A 25,413-nucleotide genomic window follows, 5' to 3' on the forward strand; every position below is an offset into this window, starting at 1 on the left:
TATTTCATTTTTAAATTTCTTTCAATTGTGCTTTGTTATTATTTTTTAGTCAATTATATTGTTATATGGAAATTTGAATATTATTATTGGTGATTTTTTTTAGAATGAGTTCCTCCGATTCGAAAAATTCAAGAAAGGATTTTGTGTGGAAGTATGTGATTGAAGTTTCTGGAGAGCAATATTTAAGATGTAAATTTTGCAATCAAAGATGTACGGGAGGGGTGAATATACTAAAGCATCACTTAGTCGGAACCAAAGTTTTTAAAGGCGAAAGCGTAAGGCGAGGCGTTTTTGTGTTCGTGAGGCGAGGCGTAAGCTTTTTGAGCCTTACATTATATAATTAATTAATATTTTAAATTATATAAAATAAAATAGCATAAATAAAAACATGAAAACAATTCATTAGAATCATAAAAAAAAACATACTAGTTCCCTACTTTCACAAAAAACCACAACAAATTCATAAAATAGATTATAGATTCAACTATACTAATAGTTTCAAACTTTAACAAAAAGCCATAACTAAGTCATGAAATAGAAAATAGAGTCAACCATAATAATAGTTCTAAACTTTTACAAAAAATCCATAACTAAGTCATGAAATAACAACTAGAGTAAATTGTTTCAACTTAAATCCTCCTCTCCAAGGTCATCATCATCCTCATCCAATGTATCAATAGTAGGAAAATGTCCACTATCATGTATCCCCATTTCATCTAAATCTTCATCTTCATCAATTGGTGTCAAATTCAATTCCTTCTCTTTGCCTTTGCCTCCACTTGTACCTAGCTAAAGTATTAATTATGTGTAAATATTAAAAGTTTTTTTTATTAAATTTAATCAAATTTATGATTTCAATTTTTGAGTACTTACTTGGTACTTCATTATGTTTCCTTTTGTAGGAATGTGAAGAAACCATATGATCCGATGATGCTTGCGTCTCTTGGGAGTTGGATGACACAACTCTAATGGCATCAACATTGAATAATTCATTATCTTGAAGCCAACAAAGATCAAGGGGGAGGAGGAGATCTTCTTTTTCCGCAATCCATTCATCATCGGAATCAATCTCCTCTACCAAGATTGGATCAACATTTTGTTTCCTTTGTAGACTTCGCTCTCTCAATCTAGTGTTGTACCTTACATATACTAGAGCATTCAACCTTTGATGTTCAAGTCTATTTCTTTTTCTTTTTTGTATGGATCTACAAATAATAAAAGAAACAATTTTATGTGTTAAAATGAAATAAAGTTCTCTAACATTGAAATAGAAATATATGTATAAAAATTTACAAAAATAGAAGTATTACCGATTCAAATGTGCTCCAATTTCTTTCACATCCCGAAGCACTACAAGTAAGGCTAAGGACTCAAATAGCAAACTTTTGCAACTCCGGTGTTGAACCCCCAAAACACATCCACCAACTTGTAGGACTTCTTAATGTTCGAGAATCAATTGCAATACGACTCCCAAATTCACCCATTGCTTGGCCATATGAGTCCAATTGAATGTCAGCTTTTAAACGTTCTTGATAATCCAACATCGTATCCATGCATTCAAATAATCCCTTCCTCACTTCATCAACATTAGAGAACTTATCTCCATACCGCAATTGAGGATTAAGATAATAGTCTGCTGCATGTAAAGGTCGATGAAGTTGCGAAGTCCATCTTACATCAATTTTTCTCCAAATTGGGCCATATTTTCTCTCCATGCCCCGACAATTAAATGCAATCTTCTCCTTAGCTGAATCCATCAACTCATAAATATAACCCATGGCTGGTCTTTCCTCTGAATTAACCTCTCTCAAGACACTAACTAATGGAACAGTGGTCTTTATGCAAAAAGCAACATGAGGCCAAAAATTTGGATCAAACAACACTGTACTTCGAGTTTTCACACCTTCTATCTTTTTAACCCATGTGCTTGAACACCATTTTTCCGAGGAGAACATTGCTATAAGAGCTTGCTTTTGATTATAAAGACTTTGGAGAGTAAGAAATGCAGTAGCAAACTGTGTAATTGCTGGACGAATAAGTTCATGATTTTTTGTAAATGTTCTCATCAAGCTAAGAACCCAAGTATGCCCATATATAAACTTCACAACTTGCCTAGCTCGAGAAAGTGTAGTAGCATGAACATTTAGCTTTCCAATATCCTCCAACATCAAATCAATGCAATGAGCAACACAAGGAGTCCACCACAATCTACTCTTTTTTTCCATAAGCCTCATTCCAGCATTCACATAATTAGAGGCATTATCAGTGATGACTTGCACAACATTCTCCTCTCCAATTTCTTCAACCACCTCATCAACATATTTGAACATCAATTCCCCATTTTTTATTGTATCAGAAGCATCAATTGATTTCATAAACCAAGTGCCAGCAGGACTATTCACCAAAAAATTGATAAGACACCTACTTTTTCCATCTGTCCAACCATCTGACGTAATTGAACATCCATATTGTTTCCAAGCTTTTTTGTGATCTTCCTTAATGATACTTAGGTCATTCACCTCTTCTTTAAGAATCCATGTCCTCAATTCGTGCATAGATGGAGGCTTAAACCCGGGCCCAAAGTTTGCAACAATGTCTATCATAGGAAACCAATAAGGATCATTCACAGTGTTAAATGGGAGACCTTTTGAATACATAAACCTACCAATTTTTCTACACACTTCCTTCCTTTCTTCTTGCTTCCACTTTGAATTCAAAGTACTTTGTCTAAGTTGTGAAGTGGTAAATTTATCCATGGGTTCCCTAGGAATAGGTTCCCCACTCCCACTTACACTCCCACTCCCACTCCCACTCCCTAATGTCCCTATTGTTTTAGACAAGGCACTTTCATGCATTGAAGTTGAACCCATACCAATTTCTTGGAGCAATTCATTTCTCTTCGTTTTTTTATCCTTAAAATTAGCCAATGCCTCTTTACATTCCAATCTAGCATCTTCACTAACTTTGTTGCATGGTTTCATACCATGATGAGTTCCGGCTAAGTAATGCTTTAGTCTATTCACCCCTCCCGTACATCTTTGATTGCAAAATTTACATCTTAAATATTGCTCTCCAGAAACTTCAATCACATACTTCCACACAAAATCCTTTCTTGAATTTTTTGAATCGGAGGAACTCATTCTGAAAAAAATCACCAATAATAATATTCAAATTTCTATATAACAATATAATTGACTAAAAAATAATAACGAAGCACAATTGAAAGAAATTTAAAAATGAAATACAAAATTTGCTTGGTTTAAATTAAAAAAAAAACCAATTTTTTTTAAAGGAGTTTAAAAATTATACACATAAATTTTAATTGGAATTTAATAATGAAATAAAGAAAATTGAGGTGAGAATTAAAATTAAACCAGAAATAAAAATTCAAAATTCACAAATAATTATCTTTTATATAATTTTAATTATATTTGTTTATTGATACTATAAGCAAACATGTAAAAAACTTCAAAAAAAAATCTTATTAACAAAAGACACATCTGATTTGATAATTTAAAAAAAAAAAAAATGAAAAACCTACTGGGATAGAGAGAAAAAAGGGTTTAAAACTTAAATAGATATACAACACATCTGATTTGATAAAAAAAAAAAAAAAAAAAGATGAAGAGTCGACGCCCGTGTGGATTGCAGAGAGAGAAACAAAGAGGGAGAAACCATGGAAGAGGGAGTTCGCAACATACCTGGAGATGAGAGGGATTGCCGCCGGAGAAGATCACTACGATTGGTCGCCGTCGAGGGTGAGCACTCCGTCGCCGCTTGACTGGAAGAGGTAGGGTTTCGTTTTGGGTTTGTTTTCAGTCGGGACTGGGGTTTTAGGGATTACTTAGGGTTTTTTTTTAAATCTCTATTCATTGCCACATCAGATCCGACGAAGCGTACGCCTCACCGGAAAAGCGTGAAAGACGCGATCAAAGCGGGCCTCACCAGAAAAGCGTACGCCTTTCAGGTGTTTCGCTTTATTTTTAACGCCTCAACGTGTTTTCACTGAGCCTCGCCTCAAGGCGCGCCCCACAAACGCCTTTAAAAACATTGGCCGAAACTCATCATGGTATGAAACCATGCAACAAAGTTAGTGAAGATGCTAGATTGGAATGTAAAGAGACATTGGCTAATTTTAAGAATAAAAAAACGAAGAGAAATGAATTGCTCCAAGAAATTGGTATGGGTCCAACTTCAATGCATGAAAGTGCCTTGTCTAAAACAATAGGGACATTAGAGAATGGGAATGAGAGTGTAAGTGGGAGTGGGGAACCTATTCCTAGGGGACCCATGGATAAATTTACCACTTCACAACCTAGACAAAGTACTTTGAATTCAAAGTGGAAGCAAGAAGAAAGGAAGGAAGTGTGTAGAAAAATTGGTAGGTTTATATATTCAAAAGGTCTCCCATTCAACATTGTGAATGATCCTTATTGGTTTCCTATGATAGATGCTGTTGCAAACTTTGGGCCCGGGCTTAAGCCTCCATCTATGCACGAATTGAGGACATGGATTCTTAAAGAAGAGGTGAATGACCTAAGTATCATTAAGGAAGATCACAAAAAAGCTTGGAAACAATATGGATGTTCAATTATGTCAGATGGTTGGACAGATGGAAAAAGTAGGTGTCTTATCAATTTTTTGGTGAATAGTCCTGCTGGCACTTGGTTTATGAAATCAATTGATGCTTCTGATACAATAAAAAATGGGGAATTGATGTTCAAATATGTTGATGAGGTGGTTGAAGAAATTGGAGAGGAGAATGTTGTGCAAGTCATCACTGATAATGCCTCTAATTATGTGAATGCTGGAATGAGGCTTATGGAAAAAAAGAGTAGATTGTGGTGGACTCCTTGTGCTGCTCATTGCATTGATTTGATGTTGGAGGATATTGAAAAGTTAAATGTTCATGCTACTACACTTTCTCAAGCTAGGCAGGTTGTGAAGTTTATATATGGGCATACTTGGGTTCTTAGCTTGATGAGAACATTTACAAAAAATCATGAACTTATTCGTCCAGCAATTACACGGTTTGCTACTGCATTTCTTACTCTCCAAAGTCTTTATAAGCAAAAGCAAGCTCTTATAGCAATGTTCTCCTCGGAAAAATGGTGTTCAAGCACATGGGCTAAAAAGGTAGAAGGTGTGAAAACTCGAAGTACAGTGTTGTTTGATCCAAATTTTTGGCCTCATGTTGCTTTTTGCATAAAGACCACTGTTCCATTAGTTAGTGTCTTGAGAGAGGTTGATTCAGAGGAAAGACCAGCCATGGGTTATATTTATGAGTTGATGGATTCAGCTAAGGAGAAGATTGCATTTAATTGTCGGGGCATGGAGAGAAAATATGGCCCAATTTGGAGAAAAATTGATGCAAGATGGACTCCGCAACTTCATCGACCTTTACATGCAGCAGACTATTATCTTAATCCTCAATTGCGGTATGGAAATAAGTTCTCTAATGTTGATGAGGTGAGGAAGGGATTATTTGAATGCATGGATACGATGTTGGATTATCAAGAACGTTTAAAAGCTGACATTCAGTTGGACTCATATGACCAAGCAATGGGTGAATTTGGGAGTCGTATTGCAATTGATTCTCGAACATTAAGAAGTCCTACAAGTTGGTGGATGCGTTTTGGGGGTTCAACACCGGAGTTGCAAAAGTTTGCTATTCGAGCCCTTAACCTTACTTGTAGTGCTTTGGGATGTGAAAGAAATTGGAGCACATTTGAATCGGTAATACTTCTATTTTTGTAAATTTTTATACATATATTTCTATTTCAATGTTAGAGAACTTTATTTCATTTTAACACATAAAATTGTTTCTTTTATTATTTGTAGATCCATACAAAAAAAAGAAATAGACTTGAACATCAAAGGTTGAATGCTCTAGTGTATGTAAGGTACAACACTAGATTGAGAGAGCGAAGTCTACAAAGGAAACAAAATGTTGATCCAATCTTGGTAGAGGAGATTGATTCCGATGATGAATGGATTGCGGAGAAAGAAGATCCCCTCCTTCCCCTTGATCTTTGTTGGCTTCAAGATAATGAATTATTCAATGTTGATGCCATTAGAGTTGTGTCATCCAACTCCCAAGAGACGCAAGCATCATCGGATCATATGGTTTCTTCACATTCCTACAAAAGGAAACATAATGAAGTACCAAGTAAGTACTCAAAAATTGAAATCATAAATTTGATTAAATTTAATAAAAAAAAACTTTTAATATTTACACATAATTAATACTTTAGCTAGGTACAAGTGGAGGCAAAGGCAAAGAGAAGGAATTGAATTTGACACCAATTGATGAAGATGAAGATTTAGATGAAATGGGGATACATGATAGTGGACATTTTCCTACTATTGATACATTGGATGAAGATGATGATGACCTTGGAGAGGAGGATTTAAGTTGAAACAATTTACTCTAGTTGTTATTTCATGACTTAGTTATGGATTTTTTGTAAAAGTTTAGAACTATTATTATGGTTGACTCTATTTTCTATTTCATGACTTAGTTATGGCTTTTTGTTAAAGTTTGAAACTATTAATATAGTTGAATCTATAATCTATTTTATGAATTTGTTATGGTTTTTTGTGAAAGTAAGGAACTAGTATGTTTTTTTTTATGATTCTAATGAATTGTTTTCATGTTTTTATTTATGCTATTTTATTTTATATATTTTAAAATATTAATTAATTATATAATGTAAGGCTCAAAAAGCTTACGCCTCAACGCCTTGAGGCTTACGCCTCGCCTTACGCTTTCGCCTTTAAAAACTTTGGTATGGACTGAAAGGAGGCTTGTGGCTACTTTAGGAGATGGGCCCTCTCCTATATTGAAACTTCAGCGGCTTCGTTTTGATGGGTATTTGTCGGTCAATCCAGACAGATGATAGAAGCAGTTTGGTCAAAGCCTTTCTAAGCCATTTGGGTGGGAGAGGGGGGAAGCATAGTTTCTTGCTTTATTGGAGGGATTAACAGAAACAACCTCACTAAGCCTCAGTTGCCATTGGTATTTGGGTATTGTCCTCACTCCACTTTTCTAAGGTAGGAGAAGATTTTAGAGATATAACTGTGTGATGCACAGGAAAGTGAACGTTTCCAAGCCTCTGGGTTGTTCCTGTTTTTGGAGGCTAGGTCAGCCAACCAGATTGCAGATTATTTGGCATAAACCATTATATTGGAGGTGTCTCTGTTGGGAACTTAGGCCCCTTGCCCTACATTTAGAGGGGGTTTGAGAGGCGTTTATCAAGTGCCAGTGGCTTTTGGGCAGGTTTATTTATATTTGGTAGTAGTCTAGGGTTTCTCTTCCTTCCTGTACTATAATCTTGCTTTTACTAAAAATAATAATAATTTATTCTGTTGAAAATTCTTTGCTGAAGGAACTAATGAATGACAAAAACTTGTCCCTACTATAAGTTAAATGATCTAGAAATTTTGACACTCATATGTGACATGATCCAAATTACATACATCTGTACTATAATAGTATTAAGAGAACCCAAATAGAACATTCAAATGCAGAATTGTCAAAAAATCTATTCATAGCTTCATATATGTGTACTGTGATCACATATGGTCAAATTGGTTTGGGATGGATTTAGCTACCTAGATTCCCCAATATCAACTTCCTTCTGCCACACAAAACATGCACTGCACACAGAGCAGAGAATAAGATGAGAATAACCCAAGATAATAACATAAAATTCTGATATGAATATATGTCACCTTTATCCAGAAAGGATGGCATTCAACAGAACAATGAAATAGAAAGGAAATAAAAATTTTTAACCACCACTGAAAATTCAGGTTATGGATAGAAATAAAACAAGAAAAGCAACTGTCTTTGCCTGGTTACAATTCAGACCAACTAAAACAATTTACGTTTCCCACAAAGTTGAGGCTTCAACTTTTCTTCCTTTATAAGAAGAAGAATGATTTCCACAATGTGCCAATTAATTAAACAACCCCTCTCCTGCCAGAAGCATAGAAGTGCATTAATCACAAGATAAAAGGTAGAAAAAAGAAATTATAGCACTGAAAGACAGCTGTTGGGTTGGAAAATAATGTTGCAGGAGTACAGCCCACAAAATCATTATTTCCCCATCCAACAGCTGTGATTGAGGAAGTATGCTAGTACCATTACTTGTAGGACAAGACATTATCAGAAATTTTTAATTAGAGAAAAATACTAACGCAGTTCATCAACAGAAATATTGCTGATGCTTTCTCCTGTCTTTATAAGGCGAATCCTCCCTGCAATAACAATGTGCCGCAGTAAGGACTTTCACTTATTTATGATTTTATATTAAATTCAAACTTCCAGAGTAATATTGCATTCTCGTTGTCTAGAGACTGTTGTATCAAAACCTTGTATCCATAGACGACACTGACATTCATGTTTCAGCAGATTACCAATGTCAATTTGTTACCAAGGAGCTCATGATTGCAAAGAACATTCAAGACAGCATGAGAGGATAACCAACCCAAGGGTATACATATCTTTCTGATGTGAAAACTCATAATCCGGACATTTGATTTTAACCCAAACTACACCTTTTAGATTTAAAGGAAAATGGCAACTAGCAAAGGAGGGATAAATTTTCAGCATTGATATCCATCATTCAGATCCTGATGCTACCACAAAATGTTATGAAGTAAAAGCATAATATAAGAAGAATACTAATAAAGCTGCAACCAGTTTCTTAGAAACAGCCCCAAAGAGGGATGGAAGGAGGGTTGGGTGCCTGTATTTAGCGTTTGGCAATAGGAGAAATGAATCCAGGAAACATCTAGCCAAAGCTAAGACATACATGCTGAAAAGCTGACACTTGGTGTGTTCTCCTATATGTTCAGTAGAAACATTAAGAGAAATTTTTGGAGTAGAATAAGAGAGACCAAATGCTACCACATAAACTCAAAAAACTGTACAATTATTAAAGAGTAGGAGTGGAGGATCATAAGAAACAAAAGAAGAAATCTTACACGGGCAAGAAGTTTCAAAATCTCAACTGTCATGAAGTTTCAACATTTATATATAAGGTAAATCGATCGATTACTTCCCAAACGATTAGTAAAACAGAAAAAAGAACTTTGACAAGAAAGTATTACTATGATCAACACTGTGACCAATAAAACAATTGCAATAGAAGCAGAATAAGAAAATTTTCTTCCCTAACAGAGACAATGGGTCATTCATTGACCCAATTTGATGGCTGGTTCCTGGTTCGACTAGTTTGACTAGTGGCTCAATCAGTTGCCCAGGCCCGACTGGATTAAATCTTGAAAGTTTCAAAATTTTATATAAGGTTAAAACTAGCATCCTTTAAGCATCTAAATATTCATGGTTTTATTCTCTCCAACCGCACCTCTCATCTAAATCTTTGAACTATGTCATGCAGTTCACTAGTCCAATTAGCCAGTCAAGTTCAGTTCTGACATCGGTGTGCTACAGAGTTGGAATTCTTGAGTAAAATTTCAAACTGAATATAAAAACTTTATAATTGACCAAAAACAAGAATGGATGAGTTAACTGAACACACTGACTCACTTTTATTCCAGATCATTCAAACTACTTTCAGTTTTGCCTATCACTTGCATACCAAGTCAATAAGAATGATATTGAAGAAACTAAATAGCATTGATAGCAAACTAAAATCGTGAATGCTTGTCTTGTTTAAAAAGGAATAAAAAATAACATTGAGAAATAACAAAACAAGCAAACATACCATCACGACGAATACAAATCTCAGGCACATGTTTAACTTCACCATTGATGCTATCATTGTAAACTCTAACTTCAATGTCACCCTCAACATAAACTGAAGAGCTGCATAAAACTTCTATGCGTTAGCCAGCTCATTACAAACAGTTATATTGGGGAAGGAAAATAGAGTACTTTTTGACAAGTTGTTGAACAGCATAAGCCCCAAGTGGTTCATTATGTACTGCAATTCGATGCCATTGAGCTGGCTTCGGCAAGTCTTTTCCTCCAATTCTTTGATCAAACATGCCCCCAGTCCCAACAGTAAATATCGTCACCGTTCGGCCATTTCTCAAGATTTTCTGCACGGGAGCTTGCCCAACTTTGCCACAAATAATTGCCTGCATGAAGATATTACAACTTCAGCTAGATATTACATTTGGTAAAACATATGCAACTAAAAATAAGTATATTCGGTCTTGTTGCTAAAAAACCTAAAGAGGAGGAAAAAAGAATGTGGATAAATCTTAATTATGGATTACACCTAGAGGGGGGTGAATAGGTGTTTTTTGATAATTTGAAAAAGGTTCCCTAAGAATGCTTCTCCCCCTCCTTAGAATTTTTAATTTGAATATTTTTCTCCTTCAATTCTTTACAACAAACAAGCTAAATTACATCAAAGAATGAATGCATCAACACTATCCTAACAAGTATATCAATGCAATTCACATGCAAATGTAACAACACTCCCCAATCAGAATTTTCATCATCTTCCAACTACTTTAAACATAAATGCAAATATCCTTTACTTCAAACAAAAATCAAGCTGAAAATTATCAAGCCATTTCAAATCAGATTTTAGCTCAAATTCTCTACTAACCTACTCATTAAAACAACATAATTTTCTTAATCAAGATAAGCACAAAGAATATTAACTAAAGAAGGGATAGAGAGAATAAAGCAATGGTACCAAGATTTAATGTGGAAAATCTCCAAAGAGATCAAAATCCATGGGCCTACAAGTGATTAAAAGGACCCACTATGAAGAAAAAAACTAAATACAAGGTTTTACCTAGCTCAAGTCTACCAACCCTCCCAAACCACTAGACTAGAACCTTTCCACTTCAGCTACTCGTCTTCTTCCTCCAAAGCATACTTGGAGTCCACACCAAGAACAAAGAGAGAATGGATGGAAGAACCAAATGAATCAGCTCATGTTTTAAAGAAAAATCCAATAAAAATTGTTTTTCAATTCAAAATGGGATGGATTTTCTTGGGAAACAAACAAGCCCACACTTAGAATGGGAGAGGAGCACAATGGGTATGTGTGATGGCTGCTAGTGTTCTCCACAACCCTAAAATGAAAAATCTAGGTTTAAATAGGTTGGAGAACTCTTGATCTAATGGCTGAAAAATGATCTAGCAGTAGATGGATCAATCTTAGATAAATTTAGATCAATCTTAAAACAGGGCATAAAAATACTTTGCCAAAAAAAATGTTGCCCCAAACTCCCAAAACTTCTTTAAATGATTTTCATTAATTTGAAAAACCCAATTAATTTGATTTCATCCATCCCTACCTCAACAGCGTGCCTTAGCCTCTAAGCACTTTCAACACCTTGAAATTCTTCATTAGGCAAGTAGTCCAAGGGAGGATTTGGTACACTCAAGTTGGGAGAACACTTAGGAGTTTTTGACCTAAAATTGTCAACCTAATTAAAGCACTCACAAAGTACAATATTATGAATCTTATATTCCATCTCATATTTAAAACATTAAACTCAAAAAACCCAACGCAACCAAGTTAAGTTGGTGTATTATACTTTGTTCAGCAGAGTTGCCTTTTTTCTCAGATCATAAATCATGGAAAGTAAGCTCTGAACAGTAACAAAGAGGAAATCCCTCCTTTTTGTTGAGTGAACTACATACAAATTTCAGTTATCTTAGTAAGGGATTTTGGGGTTTAGCATTCCTTCCTTTATCTGATTCCAGGAACAGTGGTTGAATCTGTAGATCACTATGAAGGGAAGAGGCAAACCAAAGAGGGTTCATCTTTATGGAGAGGGAGGAAAGGGCTATGGAGGTTATTTGTCCATGATTAGTGTGGTTCCAGGTTCCCATTGAGGTGGGAGGGTGAATAATTGAAAAAAAAAAAAGGCACTCTGCACTTGAAACTGTTATGTTCATGGTTCGATGGATCAGAAGGAGCATTATCTTTTTATGATAGGCAAATTATGAGGAAGTATACAAATAGGTGATGAACAAAAAGGAGTAACCCATGTAATAGAAAATGGCCAACAAAGGAACAAAAGACACCAAACAAAAGAAGGGTCTAAAACAACACAAGCTATCATCAAAATCTAAAAAGGAGGATGAGAAGATTTTGGAGAGCAGTTCCTTCATATCTAACTTGGGGAGTGAGGAAAGTGTGAATAGAACAATATCTGGAAGGATGAAATAATACACAGTGGAGGACGAAATAATACACAGTGGAAGCTCATGGAAATTGTATTTCGACCACTATATCTATGGACGAGGCTTTCAACCATGAATTTCTTTTTGGCATTTCATGGAAATTGAATCAGTGAATTACACCGTTATGTCTTAAGAATATTGCAATTCCTTTTAAAATCTACCATCAAGAACAAGCCATTACAGAACATGGAAGATATTAACACAAATTATGCTTGAAAATTAAAATGCCACTATTTCAATCATATCTCAAAAACGTCATTTCTCATCATTCATGTTAGTGCCTCCCATTTTCCATAGCAAAACCATTCTTAGTTTCCAACTATACCTCCATATGCAACACAAAACGCAATAAAGCCATTCAAATTTCGCTGGAACATCCGAATATCAATAAGTTTTTTCATTGAAAACTAATATCAAATACCTTGTGCACGCCCCGGAAACCCCAACCCTTCCTGGGATCCACACCTTGGAGTTGCAAGTTAGGCTTCTCAGTAACCAAATCATTATCAGACTCTTCACCTTCACCATTCTTCCCATCACCATCGCCACCATCAAACGACACTGTTGAGTACCACGCCTTCGAGTTTTTTTGTACACCCACCACTAGAATACATCACAAAATAACCACAAATTATCAAGAAGGAAAACACCCATTTCCACAAATTCCTAGATACCCAAATATCGAATCCCAGTTCATATGATAAAACCTTCTTAGAACAATATACGATCAATCCGCTAAAATCTTCAATAGATGTTACTTTGGATTCGAACTAAACCCATAAACACCCATCAACAGAGAAACGCTAATCTCAACTCGCATCACATAATGCAACAAAACCATATAGAGGGAATTTTACCGAGTGAAGTGGTGGGTCTGACTCGTAAAAACCTGGCGAGGTTGGCAAGTGAACTCATAGTGAACTAGCATGCTACGGATACACTGTAAAGGGTTTATAAACGGAAGAATAAAGGGTTGAAGGAGGGTTTTAGAATAGATGCGGGTCGGGTTTAATAGTCCGGGTTATGGGGTATCCGGATCCACATTGTCAACATGCCATCCCATTTTGTATATCTAACCTGTCACTTTTTTTAACCATAAAAAATATTCGTTTTGGACAAAAATATCCTAACCTTTTCCTTACAAAAATCACATTTTCTTTTAAAATATATATGTAAATAATTAATATATTGAGGGCAATTATGTCAAAATTATTACCAATGAGAAGTTTTAAAAATTAAATCATAAAATGAAAAGATGAAAAAATAAATAAATAAAGGCTTATGTAGACTTAACTAACACAATAAATTGATTTATGAGTTAAGTTGAATAAGAGTTTCGTGCATAAAAAAAATATAAAATATAAAATATAAAAATAAATTATCCAAAATAAGTAAAAATGTAATATTGAAATATAAAAATTTGTGGTAACTAATATAAACATATACGTACATTAAAATGCGTATAATTGAAAATATAAAAATAAATAAATAAATAAAATTATCTAAAAACGGGGAAGAAAAATTATCTGTTATTGAAAAATTCAATATTGGTAACTAAAAATTAAAAAATTAAAAAAAAATAAAACCAACAACATTTCTTGTTCATGTCACCAGAATTTAAAAACATTACTTTGAAAAATAATTTTATACTCAATATATTCCCCTTATTTTTAAAAAACAAATAAATAATGTATTATCTCCGTTTTAAAAAATAAATAAATAGATAATACTTTTTTTCTTATTGCTGAAAATATTTCATCTTTAGTAAGATTTTGGACGTGTTGCTTATATATTTACTTGTCCAATGGGTCATGATTATCGGCCCTTACTTAAAAATTGTGTTGGGTCGGGTTAACCCATGCAAACCAAATAGGTGACCCAACATGGCCCACAACCTCGCGGGCCAATTGTGCCCTGCCATGCCATACCATACCAACTGTACTAATTGTGTCATGCCGACAAGCTGTGCTAGTGGCCCATGGCCCACTTATTTTGTTAAAATTTTTAATTTAATTTTTAAGTCATTGTCTCTTAATTTTTTTTATTATTAAATGAAATTTCTTTTTGTTACTTTAAACATCTCTAATAATTATACTTTTTATTTTTTACATTAATATTTATCAAATTTTTAATTGTAAAATTTTTATAAATGTTAATTTTTTGTTTTTAAAAAAGGTATAAAAAATCATATTTGAATTTGGTTTTTAATAATAATAATAATAATAAATTTAAAATAATGGAATATAAAAGGAAATGAAATATAAAAAATAATTATTTTATTCAATATTTCAACAAATTACATGAAAAGAATAGAGAGAGAAAAAAAAAGTGAGAATTACATTTGACATGTAATAAAAAAGGAAAAAAGAAGAAAGAAAAAGTGATATTTGATAAGATTAAGTAGGTCCAGCACACAACCCACTCCTTTGGACCGTCCCAGCCCAAATACTACAGTAAGTAGGTCGTGCCAGGCCTTGGGCCAAAATGAACAGCCTTACCCATTGGACGCCTCTGAATAATAAAACTCTACTAAGCAAGAGCAGGTGTCATCCCAAGACCATGGAGCATTCTTCTTTTATCATGTGTCATGATTGTTTGAAAATTGTGAGGAAGGAAAAGAAAAATTATAGAAAAAAAAAAATTAAATTTAAAAATTATTTTTATATCCTTTTTTAAATTACTTTTTTGAAAACACATAAATTTATAAATAATTTTAATTATATTTCTTTTCTTTTCATGTTTTTATGATAATTCAAACATGGGAAATCATCTTCTTTTAACATTATTTTTCTTAGCATAACTTTCCTCGAATCAAACATGGTTTCCCAAGAAAATGTGAGAAAATAAAGAATGTGGAGAGTGGGAACCTGATGCCCAGAAGCATGCTTTATCGTACAGAATGGCCGGATAGGTGTTAATCCACTAACTCTAAAAATCATTCAACAGAGCGGGGTGGAATATGTTATTATATCAAAAAGTTACTGGGAAAATTCAGAAGAAATTGTCTGGGACAAGAATATGTAATAAAAACTTGAAAGAAACTCAGAATTTTCAAGTACCCAAGTCCCCAAAATTTAACAACAATAAATATTCTCTAGAGTTTGGGATGTGCCATTGTCTACAAAATAAACCACTCACAACTAAACATGGATTTAAATTTAAATGGCCGCAGTCCAAGCAATCCAACCAAAGTGGTGTGTACCTTCAGCGTCTGGGGGAAGAAGACCAAGTAGAAGACCTTGAGCCACCACCTGAACCGAAAGAGCTTCCTCGGTCGTCTCTACGCCATCTGTCACTCGGTTGAGGTGGACGATCGTCCTGCCTGCTGCCCCATCGATCGGATTCTGGATTAGGAGCCCCCCTGCTTCCCCATCGGTCGGGTTCTGGGGGTGGGGCCTGTACAGCACTTTCACCTCTCTCTCTACGAAACTTGGGCACATATTTTCCAGACGCTGGTGCGGCAGCAGCAGCAGCTGCAGCTGGAGCAGCAGATCCAGGCTCCAGCGGGCGACCTCCAGTAGGGGGCTCAGAAGGTTTGGGAGGCACCTCAGTTGGCCTACCCAAGAGAGCTTCTCTCCTAAGCTTTTCTTTTTCTTCCAGTTCCCGTTCTCTTTGCCTCTGCTTCTCAGCTATCTCATCCAACTTCGCCCTTCGTTCAGCTTCTTCTTTTCTCCGCCTCTCAGCCTCTACATATCCCAAAAGATACCCCAGATATGAAGGAATCATGACAAAGATTTCGGTATAAAGGACTTATTTGACCCCCCAAAATTAACTTGGAAACAGGGTATGATCAGAAGAAAAACTCATATCATTCCAAAAATATATGACAAAAGGGGTAAAGGCAAGAAACGCTAGTAAGTCAATCATGGCAAGAATGGCGAGGGTAATATGAAAATATAGAGGGGAAGAGAAATTAGAAGAGGAAAAAACCAGTGAAGGGGAAGGGGAATCATATCTCTAATTAGCAATTAGAAATCTGTAAGAGATTTGCATATGGTTTCTGCATTATTCATCATCATATTAAAATCTTTGTGAAATGATATGATTATTACTCAACTATTTCAGACCAGACTGGGTCTATGATGAACAAAATGTTGTGAACTGAAGTGTGACTCTGAAGAACTAGATCAATATAAAGAATATACCTTCACGCTTACGGGCTTCCTCCTCTTCACGTGCCTTTTTCATCCTTTCCTCTTCTGACCTCAAGTAGAATAACATCTTCCTCTTAGCTTCCCTCTCCTGTTTCCGACTCTGTATGATTTGACTGATTCGCTCCTCTCTCTCTGCTCTCAGTCTGCTATATTCTGCTTGCCGACGGTTCATAACTCTTTCCTGGAATATCATCTGAGGAAAAGACATCAATATTGTTTAGGAGTTACCAAGTAGAATCACTAGTGACAATATTTTCCATTAAAATGCTTGTGTGCAAACAGATGGAAGGCCAAGTTGAATCATCTACAAACATTAAGTAAGAGCTGTCCAAACAATTTTGGTTCCTGAAAGAGATGAAATATAAGCAACAAATAGCATATATCACACATGTTTCACGTCCACCCAAAGGAAATATAAGCAACAAACAGCATATATCACACATGTTTCATGTCCCACCCAAAGGAACCATGGAAACCGATTCCAGAAACTCAAATGGGGCATGCAATAAGCCTAGATGATGATGCAAAGCAGATCTCTTCCAGATTGCACATCCAAATTCACCACATACAATCCACCATTGCTCAAGTAATAGAATCATAAAGATGAGAGCCCACCAGAAGTTCATCAGTTGTTTCCAAATGTTCAATTTTCCTCTATGAACCAAACATGCCAAACAATTTAGTTTGAGGAAACTACTTGAAATGAGAATTCAACTTAGATTCAGTGACTGGGAGAAGCCAACAGAAATTCCTTAGCTCTTTTCCAAAATATTCTACCTTAGGTCACATTTTTAATATCGGCCCTCAACATCTATAGAATTAATAAGACTACATTCTATAAAAAAAAAAATTAGTAGAAGTGTCAACCTGCAAAAACCATTCTTAGAGACATTGATCTCACAAAGTTGGCAAATAAAGTTCTCCCTTGGGGACGCTCCTTACACTTCTTTGGATGTAAAATAAAGAGTTAAAGAATCAAAATGAACACTCAGGTTAAAATTGACAATTGGTGAGCATATCTTTTGGGGAAAAAGGAATTTGAAATAATATTTTGGGCTCTCCTAGGCTGTCAAAAAAGTTGATTTTGGTAATTTCAGATTCCCTTAATTTTAATTTTTTAACCCCTCTAACAAAACAGATGATATTTCTTCTGATACCGAGTACCAGGTGAATTATACAGACTAAGTTGGAAGTTCTTAGAAGAAAAAGAAGAGGTGAGAAATCACCTTTTTGTCCAACATCCGGACCAGTCTATTTTTCTCCCTGAGGTCTCCATCGTGGCGCTGTCTACTGACTTCAATCTCTTGCTGAAAAGGAAAAACAAGGTGTAAACAACAGTACAGTTGAGAGGACACAAATTATAGCAGACATTTGGGGCTTGTGTGAAGTAACCAGAAAGGAAAGATAGACAAGGGAATATGAACATATAGGGATACTATCTATAGTATTCAGAGAACATGATACAGTCCTCTGAATACTATAATATGGTGTTTTTAAGGGAAGAATGTCAGCAAACCCTAAATAAGTATACTGTGAAGGTAGAAATGGGAATAATTCAGACTATACCTGCTGCTCATGTTCATGAAACGCCTTCTCTTCCACTAGACGCTGTTGAAATGCAGCTTCAATTAAAGGAGCTGCCTCTTCTCTTTTAGCTCTTTCCAAATAATCCATTGTTTTCGCCAGTTTTTGCAACTTCTTCTCCATTTCCTGTCTCTCCCTAAGTTGCTCACTCAGGGCCAGCTCCATCAAAGATTGCTTGGTAACCTTTTCCTGAATATAGCAACAGTATTCCACATGTCAAATTTGGTTTTTCAACCCCATGGAAAATTAAGACTAACCAAAGCTATACTCACTCCCTCTGCAATAGGCTTCTTTCCCTTCTTTTTGCTACGCTTCTCAGCTTCCTGCAGTAGTGCCTGTGCTTCTTCAAGTTCCCGCTCCTCAATTTCTCTAAGGATCCTTTGAGTTTTCCTTTGCTCATACTCGGATGCAAGCCTTTTCTGTTCTGCCTCTTCAGTTATCTTTTGTAGCTTAAGCCTCTTTGACTCCTCCTCACGCTCCTTTAAAAACGAAATATAGTCCAAAAAGATTTGGACATTTTCAGACATAAATTATCAAATTCAAGTACATGCACTCAGATAGCAGTTCACAAAAAAATACCATTTCCAACAGTTGGCGTTCTTGCTCTTCCTTGCGTTTCTCTATAATTGATTTCCGAGCAAGAAGCCTCTTGTGTTCCTTATCCACAGTCTCTGCTAAACCTGAAAGCATGTCACCCAATTTTGATGCTTTCTTGGCAGGTGGATGTATCAGAGCCCTTGCTTTATTTAAAAATTCAGCAAAAACAGTGAGGTGATCCCGCATCCTATCAGATTCAAGACCCTAGAAGCAAAAACACCATTAGTTAACAGAAATTATCAGAAAATGGAGCTTAATTAATGTGACTCAAGCAAAAAATCAGTGTCCCATTAGACAACCAAAAAAATGCTACCAAGCAATGATGCAAGCACCATGCTAGAAGAGCCATTTAAACCAATTTTTCAAAATCAGAAAAAAAAAAAAAAAAAAAAAACCAGAATTATTGGAATATCAACTCAATAATAAGGCACAGTGACAATCATCCAAGAACAACCTACAGAGGTAGCATGGTAAAGTGAGAATTGGTTTTCCTATGTGCATGTGGATCTCTGCCCATAAATGTATGTGTGTTTGAGAGAGAGAGAGAGAGAGCAAACACTTGTCTGCTTACCCACTTGATTTACATTTATGAGCCTGTGTGCCTATCTTTATGTGCAACCGTGTGTGTGACAATGTGCTTGTGTGTGTGAGAGAGAGAGAAAGCAAGGATTCATCTCTGCATACCCATTTTATTAACATTTATGAGCCAGCACAGAGAACTTAGCTGGACCCAAAACAAGAAAGCAGCAGAAGGTTGATGGCATGTACAAAACTTACCAAATTTCCAAACAAGATGACACCCTTCATGTGGTCAACTTTCATTGCAATAAAGCCATGTTTGACAGCATCCACAGAGATCTTCTCCACGACAGAGAAATCAAAAAATTGGATCACCTTAGACAAGCTCTCAATTTTCATAGTCTGATACACTTGAGACACCTGGAGAAACAGAAAGTAAAGATATTCCAAGCACAAAGAAAAGTGAGTACAATAAAACAGAAACGCGTAGTGCAGTAAAAACAGCAAATGCAAACTAAACAATAATAATGCACCTGCTGAAGCAACCTCAGGGTGGCAAGCTTTTCCAGGGCCGGAACATACTGGGACAGTTGCACTTCAGAAACAGAAGAAGCTGAAGAAAGCTTGCCCCCAAGTTTTGAAATTTTTGCTAACAAGGGCTGTACCCTCGATGCAAGATCTAGAGGCAGAAATTCGTGCTCTAGAAGATGATACAGATCCTTTACCTCTTGAGTAACGCAGGTCATAACACCTTTAGAGACCTGTTAAATAACACCGAGATTCACCATTGTTCAGATTTAAAATAACCCTCTGTAAAATAAACCAATATAACAATGCACTCCTACTATAGCATCTTTTGTGATGTACCAAGAAATGTGCATCAGACACTATTTCAGGCACCAAGAGTGTACCAATTCATTTTGTTTTATGGACACTATGCTTCATATACCATTCACTGATGCAAGTGTTGTGTCCATGTTATATATAGACAGAAGATATAGCATGAGCAATGAAGACGATATCAACGACAATGAAGCAATAATTAATAGCATGAGCTCTTTTTAGCATGAGCATGCACGCTTAATATAGTGGCTTATACAAGCCTGTTTCTTGAAAAAACAAAACAAAAATACAAATATTGAGGCGTGTTTTAGTAAAAAAAAAAAAATGAGGAAGTACAGAAGCCCATGAGGCCTGGCTCAAGTGGCTATAAGTTCAGGTGGGGATGGAGAGGTCCCAAGTGTAAATCCATATACATAGAAAAAGAATTACTATAAAAAAAATTAAGTACAAAAATTGGACAACAGTGCTGGCTCCAGACCAGGAAGATTAATTTAGGTTTTGGTAAGTAGAGCAGCAAAATAGCACCCAAAGAGATATAAAAATAAATAACACCAAATTGAGTTGTAGATTCCAAACACTCAAGAAATGATGTGTCCTACGCACATCCAAATCTTTGGAAATGCAACACAAACAGGAAAGGAATTACATAACAGTATTGGACTCAGATCTTACCAGTTCTGAAAGAAGAGCAGACCGAGATAGCTGGAAAAAGAGTCCATCGTCAGAATGAAAAAAATTGTTATACAATAACTCAAGCAAATCCAGTTAACAAATTTACATTACCACTTCTCTACCATCAAGTTTAGGTTCCAGATTGAATCCTATAAGATTAGCCATCCTGAGATTGCGCTCTTTCTCATTTTCTAGTTCCAAATGAGATGCACCACGTGTGAGATCATAGGGAGTCACTGAAAGTGCAGCCAAAACAACAGATGATGCAATCAATTGCAAGTCCTTCTGACTTAAATTCTTATTGAAGCTCTTCTGCAATGAAAAAAGCTTGAACCATGCATAAGCATGATAGAGATGACTGGATGAAACCCAGAATATTTCTGTTAACTTGGCATAATAAACGACCATCAAAGATGCTTTGGGGGTTTTCTTAACCATGCACATCAATCCATGAATATCTTCAACAGAGCGAAACGCTTCCTGTGGGATACAAGAAGAAAAAAATGGTGAGAAACAGATAATATTTGAGACTACAAGATGCAAATGCAGTTACATCAATGGCCTTGTGCATTTATCTATGTCATTTACATATTTTTTTGATAAATAATAAAAGATAAAACTATATTGAAAAGAGACACCTAAACAATCTATGTCAATTACATATAAGACAAAAGATATCAACAAGAGGAATTCTTTTTGCCTTTTGACAATACTCCATGTGTACTTTTGGTGTGCTTTTTTGCGAGGTGCTGTTAATAATATGTATCTTGCCTATCCATGTGTATATAAGAGGAATACACAAACCTGCCAAAGTTCGAGTTCAGTAGCAATCTTTAGCTGCTCAAATCTCGTATCAAGATAAAGCTGTAAGCTTTCAGGAGCCGATAAGTCAGGTCGGTCCCTTTGGTCCCTATATTTGTTAAGGTTTGATAGATGATTTCTGATTATTTCACAGAGTCTGCGGAACTCTGTTGTTCGTTTGTATTGTTTGCAGAACTGGAAGGCCCGGTGTGCTGTCATCTGCACAAAGCATCAGAAGTTTAGAAAAGTTTCATCTCTTTAGTCATGAAATAGCGAATCAATCTCTGCAGCGCATCATTAAATCAAATACTTCTCAAATGAACCATACCCCTCACCATGATCACAATTGACATGTTATTCAAACACATTTTATATGTTAAAACACCCATGCATATTAAGATATAAGCAACATATAAGTACTTGGTTACCAACAATGGATACAGTACTTCAGATTTGAAATAGGGATGGAAAATCATCAATCATGTTATTATTCCCAGTAAAAGACATTATTTAATATTATGTTGGTAAATTGGAAATAAAGATGGTAGGAACACAGAACAAGATTCATAGCATCTACATAATTCCAGTGCAGGTCTAGAGAAAAGTGCTTGTCATTCACAAATCGACGTATGCCCCAGAAATCTAAATGCAGGCCATAGGCATTAACTACAGAGTCCTATGCCAAATCTAAGACTTCTGATAAGCAGATAAAGCAAAGACATTTCTAATGAACTTCAAGCAACCCACTGTCTTGACTTAATCATTCATCCTAGCCAACCACAAAAACGATGCAATGGTGATTCACTTAAACCAAATCCATTTTTCACCTTCAATTAACCCTAAAATGTGCACAGACTAAGAGCCACCTTATTCCTCTAGACTACCTAAAAAAATATAGGATTAACAATCGCACAACCATTAAAGTAAATCTAGAAACCCATAACATATCCCTGAATTCCAAAACATGTAGAAACACTGCCATAGATAGTTGAAATGCAAAAAACATAAACCTTTAATAGTAACTAATGTTTCAATAACAAAGTGTTTTAAGGAAGAAATACCGCATAAAGTGCTTCCAACTTTGAGTTGTTTCGTAATATTTCCAGCACTGTTCTATAGGTCTCCCACAAAAATTTAAACCAAGGGGTAACAAGCTCACGGTCAGATCTATCCTTTCCTTTCTCTCCACTGACATAACTTAACATTAGATCTTCCGGTCTTTTATCTGCTTCAAGGTCATCAACATCAAGAGCTTCTTCCAGGGCCTGTGCCTGATTTCGTGCTTGTTCTGCTTTCTCAGTAGACAGATGCATGAAGTGTTTGATTACTTCCTCCAAAGAAGTAACATTCACTTGTTGACATACAATACGGTATTGGATCAGACCATCCTTAGCAAACCTACCCCTCCGCATGTCAACACAAAGCTCTACATATTTGAACATGATCCTTTCAAGTGTCTTCTGCCAGGCTCGGTACCTCTTTGAGGTGATAAGATCATGAAGTGCTTGCAAGGCATCTTGCTTCTGCCCCACATTGATCAACTCTGCATCCATGCAATATACAAAGTTAGTTCAAATCCCATAAAAGAACAAGGCCAGTTTTGACACTGAACTATAGTTTGTTTATTAACTAGAGGCACTAGAGCATATGATATGAATAAACAAGCATGAAACTTCAGGCTTCCAGTTACACCAGACTGCATATTCTAATTTCAGTGAAATATCTACTGGGCATAAAAATGAGGCACACTCACTAGAAACTAGTCAAAAATTCAAAAGATTTAAAGAATAAGAAAAAAGCAGAACTGTATGAACCACATTTGCAAGCAACTTAAATTTCACACTTACTGTTAAGCAGAAACTAGCTAGATCTCTCAGATGTGATAATACAAAACGTGCCAAAGAAGGTTATATAAAACGTATTTAACACAAAATTATTGCAACAAAAAATATAAGCTATCAAAGAAAGCAGGAAAAAGTAGACCAAATGCATAACCATACACGCATAAAACGACAATTACAAGTAAAAGTTAAGATGTTTGTTAGCCCAAAAAGGATAGCCATATTAGCAAATAAGAATTCATACCTTCAGCTCGCTTCAAAGCATTCTCTGGTTTGGCAAAAGTTGCCATATTGACTAATCAGACTTTTAGCCTGTTCAAGGAATAGAAAGCAATGTGATATTAACAGCTGTGCCAAGGCATGATTGATCAAACCAAGTGAAAGAAAATAAAAATAAAATAAAATTGAGGTGGTATTGAATGAATTGGAATTACAAATGCAAGGAAACACTGCATCAAACAAAGATTATTAAAGAAAAAACAATCAAAGAATGAAACAATTTTTTCAGCATCCATAAAGATAAAACAACATAATGTAAAAGCTTGCAGAAAAATATGATCTACAAGAACAGCCTAGAACAATAAACAAATAAAGAAGTACAAGTGGCACAAATAAATAACAAAATCCAGATATTCTTACAGTTGCATGATGCCTTTTAGATTGCAGTTATGCCACATAGTGGGAATAAGGTTCCATTGCGAATTCAATTGTAGATTTCAGATAAAAACATTCAGGAGTATCATATATGTTCAGATTGCAAGCAATTGGAAATTCAGTCATAAAAATCAAACAATTGTGGTGGCTATATGTGAAATTGGAGCATTTCAAATATCCCTATTTGTCATATAATCTATTAGCATCAACTCCAAAATCCAACAAGACAACTGAAATCACCAGAATGTGGGTCTCTACAATCAATCTATTAGACTCTGTTTGTTACATTGGGAAACAAAAGTGGGAGATCACTTGTTGCCAAACTCCAACATAAAAGAATCGAACCCATTGAAGAATTTACACAGCATCAGATGGATGAGAACTACATCTGGGAAATTGTCCTCCTAAAAATCTAAAAGAAGACATTTTTTTCTACTACATTCAACTAATCTTTCAATCAGTACAAGGGGGGAAAAACCTAATTTTTTGTATTGCAACAAAAAAATAATGGGTTTTATCAGTGCCACAATTCATGAGAGACCTAGAACCAAATCGGACCAAAAGAAAAAAAAAAAAAAAAAAAACATATTTTCTTAAGTATCGCCAAAACCGACAAAGAAGGGTTTCCCCGATATCACTCGAACGATCTAAGTTTCATCATAACATAAACAGATTCTTAAATCCCACAAATTATACTCAGCGCCTCCAAATCCAGCTGATTCCAACCAAATCTTCCATCCGCGGCCTTTTCTCCCAAAAACTCACACCATCACTTCAATAACAGATCCGCCGCAGTCCACAACCCCAAATCACTCAATTTTCCAGTCCAAAAACTTCTAATCCCTAAATGCCTAACGGCAGATCATGCGAATTCGATAATCGAGTGTACTCTCATCAACGGATGATTAGAACCAATCAAAATAGACCAAATCTCCAGATTTCCCGATCCAAATACACAAACACATACAAGCTATTCAAACATGTAGAAAAAGATTCCACCAATGATATGAAGAATGAGATGAATAACAACATGATAAAGAGAAAGAAGAACAAGAAGAAGAAGAGGGTTTAGGGTTAGGGTTACCTGGCTGCAGAGCAAGACGGCGTCGTTTCCGCCTTGTAAGAGACGAGAGTGTGGAGGAGATAAACAAAAGGCTAGGGTTTTAGCCCCTGACGACGAAGCCGTTTCGGGTTATATTCTGACCCGAATCTATTCGGCCTCAAGGCCCAACTCCACTGTTTGTTTTCAAGTTTGGGTTTGTCCCTCGTCGGGATAACTCATTTTAGGCAAGCTTCCTATTTATGGAGATTTGGTAATTTCTAATTTATTTTTATTTAGTAGTTGAATGGGATTTAAAATTAAAATAATTTTAAGAATGAATTATCTAAATGAGATTAAAATGGTATTTTCAACTGTTGTTCATGAGCTTCCATTCAATGACGAGTTCGCTTTTTATTTGAAGAATAATTTATTTATTAAGAAAATAACTTAGAGTCGTCACTTATTTTTGTTTTATTTTTAAAGGGTAAACAAAATAAGAAAGAAAACTCTAAGTGTAGCTCT

The 25,413-nt window shown here is 35.5% G+C and overlaps 4 protein-coding genes and 1 long non-coding RNA gene across 6 annotated transcripts; 2 read left to right on the top strand and 3 right to left on the bottom strand.

Moving 5' to 3' along the window:
* Positions 1–513: 513 nt before the first annotated feature.
* Positions 514–2,657, bottom strand: LOC104881364 (uncharacterized). Its single transcript, XM_059742458.1, has 2 exons — positions 874–2,657; positions 514–785 (listed from the first exon to the last, which is right to left on the bottom strand). Exon 1 carries the CDS (start codon positions 2,655–2,657, stop codon positions 1,371–1,373), a length of 1,287 nt encoding a protein of 428 aa, XP_059598441.1. The 3' UTR covers positions 514–785; positions 874–1,370.
* A 1,050-nt stretch (positions 2,658–3,707) lies between these two features.
* Positions 3,708–5,684, top strand: LOC132255022 (uncharacterized). Its single transcript, XM_059742466.1, has 5 exons — positions 3,708–3,790; positions 3,885–3,967; positions 4,451–4,621; positions 4,748–5,469; positions 5,610–5,684. The coding sequence occupies exons 1-5, from the start codon at positions 3,708–3,710 to the stop codon at positions 5,682–5,684; spliced, it is 1,134 nt and encodes a 377-aa protein (XP_059598449.1).
* A 10-nt stretch (positions 5,685–5,694) lies between these two features.
* Positions 5,695–6,513, top strand: LOC109123831 (uncharacterized). 2 transcript variants are annotated; one of them, XR_009467646.1, is made up of 3 exons: positions 5,695–5,736; positions 5,842–6,169; positions 6,259–6,513. It is a non-coding gene; the product is annotated as an uncharacterized LOC109123831 (long non-coding RNA). The 2 variants fall into 2 exon arrangements; XR_009467645.1 differs by having other exon boundaries at positions 5,695–6,169.
* Positions 6,514–7,683: 1,170 nt separating this feature from the next.
* On the bottom strand, positions 7,684–13,233 carry LOC100259622 (single-stranded DNA-binding protein, mitochondrial). Its single transcript, XM_002278519.5, has 6 exons — positions 13,042–13,233; positions 12,606–12,787; positions 9,905–10,110; positions 9,735–9,835; positions 8,203–8,262; positions 7,684–7,981 (listed from the first exon to the last, which is right to left on the bottom strand). The coding sequence occupies exons 1-6, from the start codon at positions 13,097–13,099 to the stop codon at positions 7,962–7,964; spliced, it is 627 nt and encodes a 208-aa protein (XP_002278555.1). The 5' UTR covers positions 13,100–13,233; the 3' UTR covers positions 7,684–7,961.
* Positions 13,234–15,119: 1,886 nt separating this feature from the next.
* On the bottom strand, positions 15,120–25,110 carry LOC100244162 (eukaryotic translation initiation factor 3 subunit A). The gene is made up of 14 exons (XM_002283057.4): positions 24,934–25,110; positions 23,440–23,507; positions 22,416–22,897; positions 21,358–21,573; positions 20,665–21,033; positions 20,554–20,583; positions 19,572–19,799; positions 19,297–19,458; positions 18,502–18,723; positions 18,195–18,401; positions 17,905–18,111; positions 17,565–17,645; positions 16,330–16,531; positions 15,120–15,870 (listed from the first exon to the last, which is right to left on the bottom strand). The coding sequence occupies exons 2-14, from the start codon at positions 23,483–23,485 to the stop codon at positions 15,389–15,391; spliced, it is 2,934 nt and encodes a 977-aa protein (XP_002283093.1). The 5' UTR covers positions 23,486–23,507; positions 24,934–25,110; the 3' UTR covers positions 15,120–15,388.
* Between the last annotated feature and the right edge of the window lie 303 nt (positions 25,111–25,413).

The sequence above is a fragment of the Vitis vinifera genome, chromosome 14, assembly GCF_030704535.1.
Source record: "Vitis vinifera cultivar Pinot Noir 40024 chromosome 14, ASM3070453v1".
Classification (NCBI taxonomy): Eukaryota; Viridiplantae; Streptophyta; class Magnoliopsida; order Vitales; family Vitaceae; genus Vitis; species Vitis vinifera.